The sequence below is a fragment of the Papio anubis genome, chromosome 2 (assembly GCF_008728515.1).
Source record: "Papio anubis isolate 15944 chromosome 2, Panubis1.0, whole genome shotgun sequence".
Lineage (NCBI taxonomy): Eukaryota > Metazoa > Chordata > Mammalia > Primates > Cercopithecidae > Papio > Papio anubis.
In genome coordinates, this window is record NC_044977.1 from 83,644,622 (window position 1) to 83,656,648 (window position 12,027).

General features: G+C 37.7%; 2 protein-coding genes across 22 annotated transcripts in view; one reads left to right on the top strand and one right to left on the bottom strand.

The window, feature by feature from the left end:
- TASOR (transcription activation suppressor) overlaps positions 1-3,671 on the top strand; it is a 64,021-nt gene extending 60,350 nt beyond the window's left edge. For 3 of the 9 annotated variants that reach the window (XM_017955368.3, XM_031663282.1, XM_031663283.1), the window contains one exon: positions 20-1,006. In XM_017955368.3, the coding sequence (XP_017810857.1) occupies positions 20-75 (56 nt within the window). In that variant the 3' untranslated portion in view covers positions 76-1,006. Of the gene's footprint in view, positions 1-19 lie in introns of all 9 variants that reach the window. The other 6 variants (XM_021934300.2, XM_031663279.1, XM_021934301.1 and 3 more) reach the window with 3 other exon arrangements.
- The window catches only part of CCDC66 (coiled-coil domain containing 66), a 57,807-nt gene continuing 47,743 nt past the window's right edge, over positions 1,964-12,027 (bottom strand). For 9 of the 13 annotated variants that reach the window (XM_009200525.4, XM_009200523.4, XM_009200520.4 and 6 more), the window contains 8 exons: positions 10,512-10,673; positions 8,600-8,744; positions 7,804-7,938; positions 6,253-6,746; positions 5,651-5,691; positions 4,301-4,557; positions 3,899-4,023; positions 1,964-2,307 (listed from right to left, as the gene is read on the bottom strand). In XM_009200525.4, coding sequence (XP_009198789.2) covers positions 2,221-2,307; positions 3,899-4,023; positions 4,301-4,557; positions 5,651-5,691; positions 6,253-6,746; positions 7,804-7,938; positions 8,600-8,744; positions 10,512-10,673 — 1,446 coding nt within the window. In that variant the 3' untranslated portion in view covers positions 1,964-2,220. The remainder of the gene's footprint in view (positions 2,308-3,898; positions 4,024-4,300; positions 4,558-5,650; positions 5,692-6,252; positions 6,747-7,803; positions 7,939-8,599; positions 8,745-10,511; positions 10,674-12,027) is intronic. The other 4 variants (XM_003894275.5, XM_021934306.2, XM_003894276.5 and 1 more) reach the window with 1 other exon arrangement.

Here is a 12,027-nt window from a genome sequence, read left to right on the forward strand (position 1 = left end):
AATTACCGTATAACTTTAGATGCTGTTTTGACATTAACCCCTTTGGAGCTGGGAGTTGGGATTTCCCAACATTAAACGTGAACACATTTCGCAGAAGCTTTTAGCATCGGATTATCTGGACATTCACATCTAGTGTGAGTGTTGTGACTAAGTGAACTTGTGGCAGAAGACCAAGCTTTAAGGGATTGTGGACTTGCAGACCCTGACGCGTTATATTGTGTGAGTAGTGTATAATTTTAAAACGTAAACAAACAGTGTATTTCAATAGAGGAGGACTTTTTGTTTTTTAAATGTAGCTCTTTTAGAAAACGATGAAAAGGATGAAGAGGATATGTCTCTGGATTCAGGGGATGAAATCTCACATATAGAAGTATGCAGCAATTTTCATTCAGAAATATGGGAGAGAGAGACCAAAGGATCACGTGGAACAGATCAAAAAAAGAATACTCAAATTGAGTTGCAGTCGTCTCCTGATGTGCAAAACAGTTTGTTAGAAGATAAGACTTATCTTGATTCTGAAGAGAGAACTTCTGTTGATATAGTATGCTCTGAAGGAGAGAACAGCAATTCAACAGAACAAGATTCATATAGTAACTTTCAGGTTTATCATAGTCAATTAAATATGTCCCATCAGTTTAGTCATTTTAATGTTCTCACTCATCAGACATTTTTGGGGACACCATATGCCCTTTCATCAAGTCAGTCTCAAGAAAATGAAAATTACTTCTTATCTGCTTATACTCAAAGCTTGGATAGAGATAAATCTCCACCTCCCTTAAGTGGAGGGAAAAGTGATTCTTCCAGGCCATATTCACAAGAGAAATAACTATAGTAACTTTTTTTTTAAAATAGATTGTTGTGGACTTTGTTTATTAACAATTTATATTTCATTCTCTAAACAAAAGGTTCTTGTTCTTTCTCAAATGTTTTTTCTTTTATTTAAATCATGATGGTCTGTAACAGTTGAAGCATCTAAAAATTGAAATAAATATATATTTTTAACATATATTGTACTTGAATTATCTCATGTTGGCACTTCTAAGTTTTACTTTTGTATGTTACCTGTAGTTAGGCTTCAAATTGAAGCCTGTTTTATGTGTAAAATCAGATGCTTGCAGGAGGACGGTAAACAGCAAAGGCTTTACTTCTTTTGCTCTAATGTCACCTGATACAAAGTACTTTTGTTGAAGTGAATTATTTTGATTTAGGCTTTTGTATAGTGTTTTTACACAGGTATAAGCCAGTAATAGCAGTGTTAATATTTACAGGATTTTGGCTCAATACCTCAAGATTTAACAATGCAGTTTCATTTAGATAATAAACTATGTACATAGGACACATTTTTTATCTCTAGGCTTAGTCACGTAAAAACTGCCTATTGCTAAAATTCCGGTAACTTCGAGAGCATTCGATTTTTCAGTACTTGTGCAATCCTTGATTTAATGAAATTAACTTTTATATTTCAAAAGATAGGCTTCTGTTTATCAATGGCATTGAACAATTTGATTTTTAAATTAGTTTTAGCAATATTGAAGTATAATGGAAATATATTTTTGAGGAGGTCTTAGTAGTAATTACCATTTGTTGAACACATTAGTGCTATACTAGAAAGATACAGTGGAGATAGCTTTCAAACCTACATCTATTCCTAACTACTGCCTCTAATACTAATTACTAACTTGTTGCTAATGCTAACTTATAAAAATGTTTTTGAAAATTGCAATTTCTACAAATGTCATAAAAGCAGGATTTAGAGAAGAAAACAATTTCCACAGAAGCTTAAATTGAATTTGTTATTTTAGTAAAGTTATATAGAGTTATGGGTCTAGATGTGTTAATAAGTTAGAACTTTGGCACTTTAGAACAAATGCATGAGTGGTATTTCACTTAATAAGTTACATAAAAAGTGTGAAAGAACACTGTGAGGTCCCAGGAACGCCAGACTATATTAAGGTAAGTAGTGTTTTTTTTTTATAGGGCTTCAATACTCAGGTGGTGACAGAGCAGAAGAACATGTTTTTTTTTTACTACTAAGCTTTTACAAAAGTATCTGTTTTATTGTATAGAACAAGTACAGCATTTTACTACATAGTATACAAGTTTTTAATGAGCATTTAAAAAAATAAAATCTAGGTTATTTGAAAAATACCGTTGAGCCAGTGAGCACATTTTATAATTTGGAAGACACAAATCAAATGTGAATGATTTGATTTTCTACATTTAAAATGAAGAACCAAAATTATCTTCTTGATTTTCAGCTAAAGGCAGGAGACTACTTTCCAACTCCTTTTGCTTCTGGAGAAGGCCCTGAAATCACATTGATATATGTTAGTAAAATGTGCACACCTGACTTGCAATGTTGTGTTAAACTAGAATTCTATTCACTTGGAAAACATATTGCTTAGGATAAAATTGTCATTCAACAATTTTTCAGAAATGCTTGTACTAGACCAATTCATTTGGATATATAGCTATCACATTTGTAAGATTGTATTTTTAGCATAAAAATCAGTAGGGATGAGAATTTTCTTAAAAATCAAGCCTCCAAAACTATGGGGGTAAATGAAGTCATTCCCTCTCCCCCAATCCACCCCCAACTGCTCTTAGATACTAGGAGGCGTCTCCCTTAACATACATACAGTGTTTGTTTTTTTTGTTTTGTTTTGTTTGAGACGGAATCTTGCTGTGTTGCCCAGGCTGGAGTGCAGTGGTGCGATCTCGGCTCACTGCAAGCTCTGCCTCCCAGGTTCACGCCATTCTCCTGCCTCCCAAATAGCTGGGACTACAGGCACCCACCACCACACCCAGCTAATTTTTTGTGTTTTTAGTAGAGACAGGGTTTCACTGTTAGCCAGGATGGTCTCAATCTCCTGACCTCGTGATCCACCTGCCTCGGCCTCCCAAAGTGCTGGGATTACAGGCTTGAGCCACACTGCACCTGGCCAACATCCAGTGTTTATCTTGACTGTCCTAACCTTACCTTAGATGCTAATAGAAGGGTCCTGCTGAAATAACACTGGGCACTATATTTGTGGGTAAATGTGTACATCATATTCCTTTCTATCTCACAATTTTTGTCTCCACTAAGCAAGAAGTAAATTAACACTTTGTCACTCTAAAGAAATAATTTATGTAAAACTCTTAGTAATCCTGTTTGTCTTCAAATGAGTAAATAGACCAAAGGGGACAATTTTCTAGTTCTGTAGAGGGAAGACATCTGAGTCAGCATTTTGAAATGCAGAGGGTATTGGTACATGATGACATGGAAAAGGGCACTTATAAACAACACAGCTTATTCTTCCCTGAGTACAGAGTATATAGTGAATCAAAGCTAACTACAGCCATTCTTTTTAAAGCCCAAGGGATGGAGCAAAGGTTGTAAGGATGTCACCCGTTTTAATCAGAGAGTAAAATAATGAGAAGTCACAATAGTTTGGGAGAAAAAGTAATCTGGTGAGTAAGGTTATACGTATAATTTCATACTGAATTTATTACTATTTGGGATGTACGTCAATATTCTAAACACTGCCAACACGTCAAGTTTTTTTAAAAGCCACATATTGCTAAGAATTTGTTAAAGCGTAACTGTATTTTTTGTTTTAGGGCCTTATTGATGTTTTGCCGTTCCAATGTATGCATTTTTTTTACTCAATAAACTTGTCTTAATTTTGGAACTGTCTCATGATTTCGTACTGGAAAGAACTACTCAAAGACGGCAATGTAAAAGCAAGTCCAAGGAAAGTCCCATTTTATTTGTGTCTAACAAACATACAGGAACTGAAATACTTGTTAAAACCTGGGATGCATCAAAGTAACTTAAAACAGCCATTCAACATGTTCCCCGAACCGCCCACGCCACATAAAGAACAGACACATCTACACTTGAAAAAGCTCATACCTGTCTCAGTTCTGAAAGTCCCTTAAGGATTGCTTGCTGTCGATCCCTATTTTTCACCATGTTAGGATTAAGAAGTGGATCCCTGACACAGTCAGAATCAAATAGCTGTCGTTCTTGGCCACAGTCTAAAGCGAGATGAAAGTAACAAATCAGCCAATTACATTAGTAAAATGATACAGCCCTGTGCTATATAATATTCTAAGGAGTCATTAATAAATATGTATCCTAGGAAAGTACTAAGCAAAATTTAAGACATATTCAAGAGAAAATTCCTTCCTCTCTCCAGGAGCAAACATTGTAAGAAACTTTCTAGAACTAAGTGCAGGAATTACTAATTTGGAATTTAAAGTTGGGGGTTTACATGGGTCAATTTTTACAGTTAGAATGCTTATATTTACTTACCTTGTGAATTTTGGTACTGAGGGTCCTGGGTCGAAGGCTGAGACAATGGTGCATCGGGATCAAGGTAATAGATCTCATTTGTTCGAACATAGGGAATAAAATGGGATGATTCAGAAATTCCAGGTGATAATTCTGTTTGATTACCTCCTGAAATCAAATTCTCTCTCTCATAGCTACTGTTTTTTAGTGGTAAGTGTAATGTATTTTGAGTTTGTTGAGTTCTGTTTTTCACTGCTGGAACTGGTGGTGATGGAGACCTATTAAAAAAAGAAAAATAGGAGCCTTAGTAAAAAATTGTGTATTTAGATTAAGTATCTCTCTTTGATCACATTTCACTTTATGAAACGAAGTCTTGCTCTGTTGCCCAGGCTGGAGTGCAGTGGTGTGATGTAAGCTCACTGCAACTTCTGCCTCCTGGGTTCAAGCAACCTGTCCTGTCTCGGCTTCCCAAGTAGCTGGGATTACATGCGCACGCCACTGTGCCCAGCTAGTTTTTGTATTTTTAGTAGAGACAGGGTTCACCACGTTGGCCAGGGCTGGTCTTGAACTCCTGACCTCAGGTGATCCACCTGCCTCGACCTCCCAAAGTGCTGGGATTACAAGCGTGAGCCACATGCCTGGCCCATTTCACTTTATTCTAAATGTACCTGTAACACCTTTGGGAATATATGCATAGAAGCCTGAGCTCTATAATATCGTTCCATAAAACAGGGGAAAAGAATGGTATTTATTTGTGTTTTTACTAGCACTAGCTATGGTATGTGTACTGTAGCACAAGGGAGACATTTAATTACTAGATCCTGAGGAACACTGCTGGTTTGGTTAATCTGAGCCTACTGTTTTCTCCTTAGATAATTCACCATATAATAATATACTCACCATCTGAACGAAACTTGTTTTTAAGCCCCATTCTGAGACAACTAAACCAGCTGGTTCATGCACAAAGACAGAATAAAGATTCTAATTTCTAAATCTCTCATTGACTGAATTTCTCATTGTCCTTATCAGTCATTTCTTCCCATTCACCGCTCCTGGCCATCCCTCCTCCCAAAGCAGAATGCCTATTCTGCTAGTGACATACCTGGAATATCAAAATCACTTAGTTAAGTCTAGAGATAAAAGTAAATGTTATCTACATTCCTGCCTAGGCCCAGTCCAACACGGGCCTTCAAGCTCCAGCTAAAGTGCCACCCTATCCCTTAATCCTCTAACCCTCACCTGGAAGCCACACCCTTTCTGACTGTTCTCTATATATAACTATATGCCTCATGCCGTCCAGATCTTGAATCCCTTTTTTGTCCCACACAGAAAGCACTAAATAGCTGCAGAATTAATCTGATGCATACATACCTTTCCTTGCTGAATGAATGAATATTCAGAGGCTCTTCTTCCTAAAAGATGGATAAATGCAGAAAGGAATATATAGCATTTTCACATGTCCCCACAAATATTTTTAGAGCTACTTATTGAAATAATCTGAGGGTAATATTTGAATAACAGGTACCAACTGAGCAACAGAATAGATAGATTCAGTATTTTTCCAGAGTCAAACTAATCCAGTAGTTCCTAATCTCCCAAACTGACCTCTGTCTATATGGACTATAAACAAGGGTTTTAAAGGAGTATTTGAACACATAGCATTCATCTATAGAAGTTGTGTTAAATGTAAAGGACTCAATAAGAAAACCTTTTCAGCTTTGTGGGCCATATTGTTTCTGTTGCTAGTCTGTTGTGTGAAGTCAGCCACAGACAATTCATAAAAGAATGAATTGACTATGTTCGTATAAAATTTTACAAAAGCGGATAGCAGCCTGGATTTGCCCATGGGATATAGTTTGCTGATCCCTAATGTAAACGGAAACAGATCAGAACAGCCTTACCAAAGCATACATGTGAGAAACTGTTTTGAATCTAGAAATATCAATACATCTTCTAAGATGGAAGAGCTTTACCTTTTTGACTAGATGCCACCTGAACTTTGACTCCGTTTCTTGATGAGATGAATGAAAAATTTCTGGTGAAATGCCTCTGTTTTGAGAGAGGTGCCCAGGATTATTTTTTTCTACCAAATGAAGCAATTCCATCTGCCTCCTTACTTTTTTTTCTTCTCTTTGCTTTTGAAGCTGTTTAGGGTACTTTTCTGATGCTGGAATATACCTTTTAGGTGGCTTATTTATATTCCAATCAGGCCTTTTAGGATATTTCTTCATGTGTTTTGTTTGTTTCTCTATTCTTGTGAACTGATTACACTGGTCATTATACCGATTGTTTTCTTTTTCTAAGCTGGCTCCTTTATCCTGAGTTAGTTCTTGCTTGTTTTTCTTGGTGCTAAACTGTCCAATAAGTTCTGCCGAAATCTCAGGAGATGAACAATTTGTGATGTCCCTCTCCATTAATGATCCACAATGTGATTCTGCATTGGTGAATATTCCTATATTTAAGTCATCTAAAAAAAAGTTTCAAATGATTTTTAAAAATTATAAACAAAATTTTTAATTTTAAATAACTTTCCCCAAAACATTAAACAATTACTGCCCTCTGAGACTTTTTTCTTTCATTGATTTTCAACAAAACCAAAACTCTTATTATACTCATTAAAGAACAACCCCTCATACTCCCAACCACTGGCAACCACCACTCTAATTTCCATCTCTATGAATTGATAATCATGAAAAGATGCTCAACATCATCAGTCACTGGGGGAAATGCAAACCAAAATCACCTAACACTTCACAATCAGTAGAATAACAAGGGTTGGCAAGAATATAGAGAATCAGAACCCACATGCACTGATGGTGGAAATGTAAAATGATACCACTGCTTTGGAGAAGAGTTTGGTGGTTCTTCAAAATGCTAAACATACAGTACCTGTTACTCGTGACTCAGCAATTCTACTCTTCTCTCAAAAGAACTAAAAATGTACATCCACAAAAATCTATATATGAATATTCACAGCAGCATATTAATAATAGCCAAAAAGTGGAAATAACACCAATGTTCATCAACTCATGAATAAAAATGTGGTATTATAAATGTAGTATTTATTCAGTGACAAACAGGAATGAAGTACTGACACATGCTACAACATAGATAAACCTTAAAACATGCTAAGAGAAAGAAGCCAGAGAAGACTATGTGGTCTAATTCCAGTTACATGAAATGTCCAGAACAGGCAGAAATATTCAGAGACAGAACATTAACTGGAGGAGAAAGAAGAAATAGAAAGTGACAAGTAATGGGTACAGTGTTTCTTTCTAGAGTGATCAAAATGTTTTAGAATTGATTGCGGTAATGGTTGCACCACTGAATACCAAAAAACACTAAACTGTAGGGTAAATTTTGTGGTATGTGACATATTTCAACAAAGCTGTTATCCCTTTATTTTGTAACTTACTGAAAACCTCACCTTTCATTAATTTTTGAACTTTTAAATTGAACTTAATTCTAATTGCTTTAATTATGACTTTAAATTTTAAATCAAACCACAGTTTCTACACAAATACCTGTTTGCACACCAGTATCCTTCTTAGAAGTTGTATAATTCGTGTATGTATTCATTTTACCGCTGACTTCATCAGAATCATGTCTTGAATTTGAAATGTTAGTAGATGCGTTATATTCCATTTGTATTGTATCAACTGGCAAAGAGAAATTACCTGATAAAACAACACTTAAGGAATATTAATAAAAATTATGTATGTATAGCAGCAACTAAATACAATAATTTTCACTTAATGAGGATGAACACTGCAATAACAATTTTCTTACAAAAAGTTACCCACATTCCTATCGGTTACTGAATTTAGGGAGATCATTTCATAATTGTTCTCTGTAAAAACAGACACAAAAAGTATACATTTTACCTATTATTTTAACATTATTTAACACATTTTCACATTATTTCTGCTTTTATTGCAATTTTCCACATAAATTAAGCATTCCTATTTATAAAATTACACTAGTTTAAGGTCTGAAATTCCTACAAAAATAGTAGGTATATTAAAGGTATTAAAAATAGGCAATCATTTAGGCTGGGTGCAATGACTCACACCTGTAATCCCAACACTTTGGGAGGCCAAGGTGGGAGGGTCATCTGAAGGCAGTAGTTCAAGACCAGCCTGGGCAACAAAGCGAGATTCCATGTCTACAAAAAATACAAGGTTGCAGTGAGCTGTGATGGCACCACTGCACTCTAGCCTAGGTAACAGAATGAGTCCTTTTCTCCAAACACAGAAAAAAGGCATTATTTAAAATCATCTTCTAAAAATATTATAAATAAAGTTCTGGTTAAGCCCTTACCACCAAGATTTTTAATCAATCTAGAAGTGTCATGTCCCTTTTGCGCCAATTCTCGGATTCTCTGTTCTTGTTTTAGTCTCTGTGCCAGTTCCTGCGCTCGCTGCATTGTCTGGAATAGCTCATTTGTCTTGACAGTCATGATTTCCTGTCAATATTGATGTGTTATTAAATACAACTATTAAACATACAAAGACTTGACTATTTCCTCTCAGTAAATATTTTCTAAGCTTCTCCTATGTGTCAGGCACTTGTTTACATACTAAGGTTAGAACAGTCAACAAGGCAAAGTTCCTGCCCTTCTGGAGCTTACATTTTAACATCTTTTTCTACAGCTGTATTCAATCACAAATATGGTAACTCTTTTTACCCATTTCAAATTTATACTAAAAGTTTTCAAAGTTTTAAAAACTGTTCTATTACATTTAAAAATATATTTTAAAAGGTAAACACAAGGTTTATGACCACTTCTTGCACTTCAAATGATACTTTACTGATTTCCTCATGTTACATAGGGGTAACTGGCTCAGCCTATTCAACTCAATGAAACTGGAACCCAGACCATGTGTCCCTTTACTAGCCAATTTTGGAGTGAAGGTTGCCAAGGGGGAACACTGCAGTAAAAGGCAAGAAAACGTTTAAAGTGCTCTACATTTTAAAACTTTAGCAAGTGAGTATTTTTGTTAGGTTAGCTCAAATATGGTACCACCACCATACATACCTATCTTGTCTACACCACTTAGGGTTCTCCTAGTGGTGCAGGTAAGATAGGTATGTATGCATACCTATGTTGTCTCCTAGTATCTACTTTTTAAAAAGGCCATTTAGGCCAGGCGCGGTGGCTCACGCCTGTAATCCCAGCACTCTGGGAGGCCGAGGTGGGTGGATCACGAGGTCAGGAGATCGAGACCATCCTGGCTAACACGGTGAAACCCCGTCTCTACTAAAAATGCAAAAAATTAGCCGGGCGTGGCAGTGGATGCCTGTAGTCCCAGCTACTTGGGAGGCTGAGGCAGGATAATGGCGTGAACCCAGGAGGCGGAGCTTGCAGTGAGCGGAGATCACGCCACTGCACTCCAGCCTGGGTAACTGAGCGAGACTCTGTCTCAAAAAAAAAAAAAAAAAAAAAACAAAAGTCATTTAACACAGAGATCTCTAGGACAGTCACAAATTGTATCATCAATCCCAGCCAATTATTCTGCAAATGTATGTTCCTGTTCGTAAGTGGATACTGATAGGTCAATCATTTCTCTTAACATACCTAGAATAATTATTAATATAATAATTATTGCTTAGAAATGAAGCAAACAAACTAGGAGTAGATAAAAATGAAGTGCATAGGTAACACCTGCTTTGTGCTGTGACCTCCTCTACAGAAAAAGCCAAACCAACATAACATTTGAGAACTATTATCATGTGAAATAATGAAACTTTCTCAAGCTTCCCTCTTTCCTAGCTTTATGTGAAGGTCTGACATGTCCATACATAGCTTCACAATTTCAAAATAATAGAAATGTTCAACTTCTGGTTATTTTTCCTTTAAAAATACATCCATTTTTATTCTAAAATGTTACAATTAGGAGGCCAAACATGGTAGCTCACACCTGTAATACCAATACTTTAGGAGGCTGAGGTGGAAGGATCGCTTGAGCCCAAGAGCTTGAGACCAGCCTAGGCAACATAGTGAGACCCTGTCTCCTCCACACACCAACAAAAAAATCAGCCAAATGTGGTGGTACCTGCCTGTAGTCCCTGCTACTGAGGAGACCAAGGTGGAAGGACAACTTGTACCCAGAGGTCAAGACTGCAGTGAGCTATGATTGCACCACTGTACTCCAACCTGAGCAGAAGAGTGAGACCCTGTCTCAAAAACAAAATCAAAAATCAAAGTTACAATTAGAATGTAAATACCTACTTCCTTTTGTTTTTGCTTAAGTATGTCTTCTTCATACTGTTTCTGCATCTCTTCACGTTCCTGTGCTAAGCGAAGCTCCTCTTCTTGTTCTTCCTTCTTTCTTTGCTCTTCCTCCAGTTGTTTCTTCCTGCGCTTCTCTTCTACCTGGGCAGTGATGGCTTTCTAGTCATAAGCAATCACATAAATCATTGTCAAAAATAAAAATCTGTGAAGCAGGAGGGACTTCAAGCAAGATGGCTGACTAGATACATTCAGTGCTCACCTCTTCCACAGAGGGGAACCAGAATAATGAGCAGACAATCCTACTTCACGTAGATCTAACAGCGAATAGTGGAATTCAAAATGACAGGAAGTATCAAAAGCAAGGAATGAAGCAAAGCAGCCTGTCTTGACAGGATTAGCTAGGAGTCTACAGAGGCTGCCTAACTGGAGGAAAAGGAAAGCGAGCAATCCCCAGCAATCCACATTCCCACCAAGGACTCCTACAATCCTAATCACCAAATAGCCCCTTAACCCTTGTGGGTCTCAAGACTAACAGGGCATTACCTGGAGACCACATGAAAGCACTGCTCAAGAGGGAACTCACACTAGGTCCCACAAACACCCAAGACCTAAGGAACTGTAGCATGGCACTATTTTGAGAGCCCAGCTCCTAGTGGACCTGCATCTTGCCCTGGGGCCCGGCCCTACAGCCCCTGCATCTCCACATCCCTAGAGACCCACTGACATTCACCATCTGCAAGAGCAACTCACTGAAAGCAAACCCACCCTCCCTAGCAGCAGAGCTACAATGCAGCTGCTACTGCCCCAACCTAAGCATTCTGCTGGTGGCCTGGAAATCATCCCACCCCTGCCTATAACAGCCAGCACCTGCACACAACACCTTGGGAACCTGGGGGCAGATCTGCCCAGCCTTGCTTCATCTCCACCAGTAACCAAGCACATGGTCCAGGGATCTGGGGATTGCCCTGCCCAGGACACCACCATTGGCACCTGAGCACTCCTCCCAGAGTCTGGGCCCAATCAACCTGCCATTACCATCACAGCTGGCACCCACCCACATATGCCATCAGCAAGTCTGAGGACTGGCCCACGCAGCCCATCATAGCCACCACCAAAACCACCGCTGACTGCTTGGATCCCAGAGGGTTGTCCCACTACTACTACTGCCATTGCCCATGTTTGCTGCCCAGTGGCTTGAAAACCTACTCACCCACCCAACCCACTGCCACCATTCCCAGAACTAAATGAAACTGAAACAAAAAAATACAATAGACAAATGAAACAAAAAGCTGGTTATTTGAAAAGACAAATAAAATGGATAGATCATTAGCAAGATTAACCAAGAAAAGAACAGAGAAAAATCCAAATAACCTCACTAAGAAACGAAACAGGAGATATTACTGACACCACTGAAATACAAAAGATCATTCAAGGCTACTATGAATACCTTTACACACATAAACTAGAAAATGTAGACGAAACAGATAAAGTCCTGGAAAAATACAACCATCCT